The 2444-nt window shown below is 48.3% G+C and overlaps 1 protein-coding gene across 1 annotated transcript in view; it reads left to right on the top strand.

Moving 5' to 3' along the window:
• The first annotated feature begins 244 nt into the window (after positions 1-244).
• RNF220 (ring finger protein 220) overlaps positions 245-2444 on the top strand; it is a 259191-nt gene continuing 256991 nt past the window's right edge. The window contains exon 1 of the mRNA XM_015567539.1: positions 245-962. Coding sequence (XP_015423025.1) covers positions 338-962 — 625 coding nt within the window. The 5' untranslated portion in view covers positions 245-337. The remainder of the gene's footprint in view (positions 963-2444) is intronic.

Below are 2444 nucleotides of genomic sequence, written 5' to 3'. Positions count from 1 at the left end.
GGACCAAAGTCAGCTACGCGTACATCACAGTAAGTTGTCTATTGATTTTCCTGAATGAAAATGGTCTGATGCTGCTGCCCACTGGCTCCTAAAGCCGGTGGTGTCTCTTGCCTGAGCATCTGTAAGCCAGAAGGATGGTGTTTCGATCACCTGGGGTTTCCCTTTTTTCCTCCCCCTAACCTTTCTCCCTCCACTTTTTTTCTCTTTGCTGTTTCTGCAGGTCTTAGAAGGGGATGATTCCTCAGTGACATTCCCTGCCCTGGTCCAAGGTGCCCCTCAGCCTCCCTCCCAGGGAAGACTGCTTCTTGTGTGACGCGGGCCATAGGAAGAAACTCCAATGGACTTACACCGGGCAGCCTTCAAGATGGAGAACTCATCCTACCTCCCCAACCCGCTGGCATCCCCAGCGCTGATGGTCCTGGCGTCCACGGCTGAGGCCAGCCGAGATGCTTCCATCCCTTGTCAGCAGCCACGGCCCTTTGGTGTACCTGTCTCAGTAGACAAGGACGTGCATATCCCATTCACCAACGGTTCCTACACCTTTGCCTCGATGTACCATCGGCAGGGTGGGGTGCCGGGCACGTTTGCCAATCGAGATTTCCCCCCTTCTTTACTACATCTCCACCCCCAGTTTGCTCCCCCAAATCTAGATTGCACTCCAATCAGTATGCTGAACCACAGTGGTGTCGGCGCCTTCCGCCCCTTTGCTTCCAATGAGGACAGGGAGAGTTACCAGTCGGCCTTCACGCCCGCCAAGAGGCTGAAGAACTGCCATGACACAGAGTCTCCCCACTTGCGCTTCTCAGATGCAGATGGCAAGGAATATGACTTTGGGACACAGCTGCCATCTAGTTCCCCCGGTTCACTTAAGGTTGATGACACTGGGAAGAAGATTTTTGCTGTCTCCGGCCTCATTTCGGATCGAGAAGCTTCATCTAGCCCAGAGGACCGGAATGACAGATGTAAGTACTTCGGTGTGAGCCTTCCCTACCCCCAGTAAACCCTGCCTTACAGTAGTGTTCAACAGGTCGTGGCCTTTTTCCCGTTCCTAGTAGTGGGAAGGGCCAGTTCCTTCCCATTCCATAGCCGTGGAGTTCTAACCTTTACTTGTCTCTTGTCAGTAAGCATTGAGAGTTCTGTAGGAAATGTTTTCCTGAAGGTAGCAAGTTGGCCTCCACAATACCTTTCTCTGCAGGGGATGATTAGCTTATTCCCTGGGGACTCTGGAGTGAAGAGGGGTGCCATATAGGCACCTGGAGTGAATGTCATTTCATTGGAAAGTGTACGTTCCAAGGGAATTTGGGGGGCCTGAAGAAACTCATCCATCCCTCCTCCCTCTGCTGTCCTCATTATGTTTCTCTGATCTCAGTATTAGATTTTAGCTTTTCCATTGTGTCACATCCAGTGAACTCCCACGTGATTTGATTGTCACAACCCTCAGCCCTTGTCCATATCAGGCTATTTTTCAGAGCAGGACAGAGGTGTCGTCAATCACCATAAAACATTTCAAACAGCTGTATTTTCCTTGCAATCACAAAGCTAGAAAGCTGACTTCTCTTGGGATTTTACAGGTTTGCTGGATGCTTATTAAGGGGCCCACTTTTAGGACTAGATATGGTTGACCCACGTGACTGCTCCATATATGATGTTCACAATTATTATTAATTTCCGCTTAAGGAACAGCTTTCTCATGTTCTCCAAGTGCCTTTTTGGGCTCTGGCTACCCTCACTAATAGTTGGAACTAAGCCTTGATTTGGAACTTGTAGACTACGACTGCTGCACCCTGCAATCTTCTCATCTACTATAATAGAATATAACCAGAAAATAGTTGTGTTTTAAAGCTTTTGGGCTGTGGGTAGACAGAGCAGTTCTCTTCAAGTCTGGTGAAAATTTATGAACTGAGGGTGTTTTCCCACCCAACCCTTTGTTCTAAGGTTTGCTTCATTTTGTTTTCTTAAGAAAACTACACCTGAGGTTTGCTTTCCCCTCTTCTCTGTGCCTTGTGCTCCCGTCCTCTCTATAACTACCAACACGAATACCATTTTTTTTCTCTTCTCTTTATGACGCCGAGGAGAGTAATAGAGACATTGCAGCTCTCTCCCCTGTCGGCACTGCTTCCTCAGGCTGTCTCCTTGAATTAGGCACTGTGTTAACTTTCCTGCGCTAAAAGGCATCTGCCTAAACCCAGCGTACCTTTTCAATAAAAGTCATCATAAAATCAACCTGCCTTGTAAATCCATCGCTCTTTGGTTTTGAAATATGTTGCAAGTGTGTCTTTTATGTCAGCCTCTGTGAGCCTGAGACCTCCCCACTAAAGGGAGAAGGCTGCTATGTGACAGCACAACTGCCCGTGTGCTCTCACTTTTGCTTTAGCTCCTCTTCCACCTTTTCCCTTTCTGTGCAGCTGGTGTGTGTGTTAGGATCCTGCTTTTTATATACCTAC

The sequence above is a fragment of the Myotis davidii genome, unplaced genomic scaffold, assembly GCF_000327345.1.
Source record: "Myotis davidii unplaced genomic scaffold, ASM32734v1 scaffold924, whole genome shotgun sequence".
Classification (NCBI taxonomy): domain Eukaryota; kingdom Metazoa; phylum Chordata; class Mammalia; order Chiroptera; family Vespertilionidae; genus Myotis; species Myotis davidii.
Note: the sequence above shows the minus strand (reverse complement) of the source record. Positions and strands in the feature narration are given on the sequence as shown.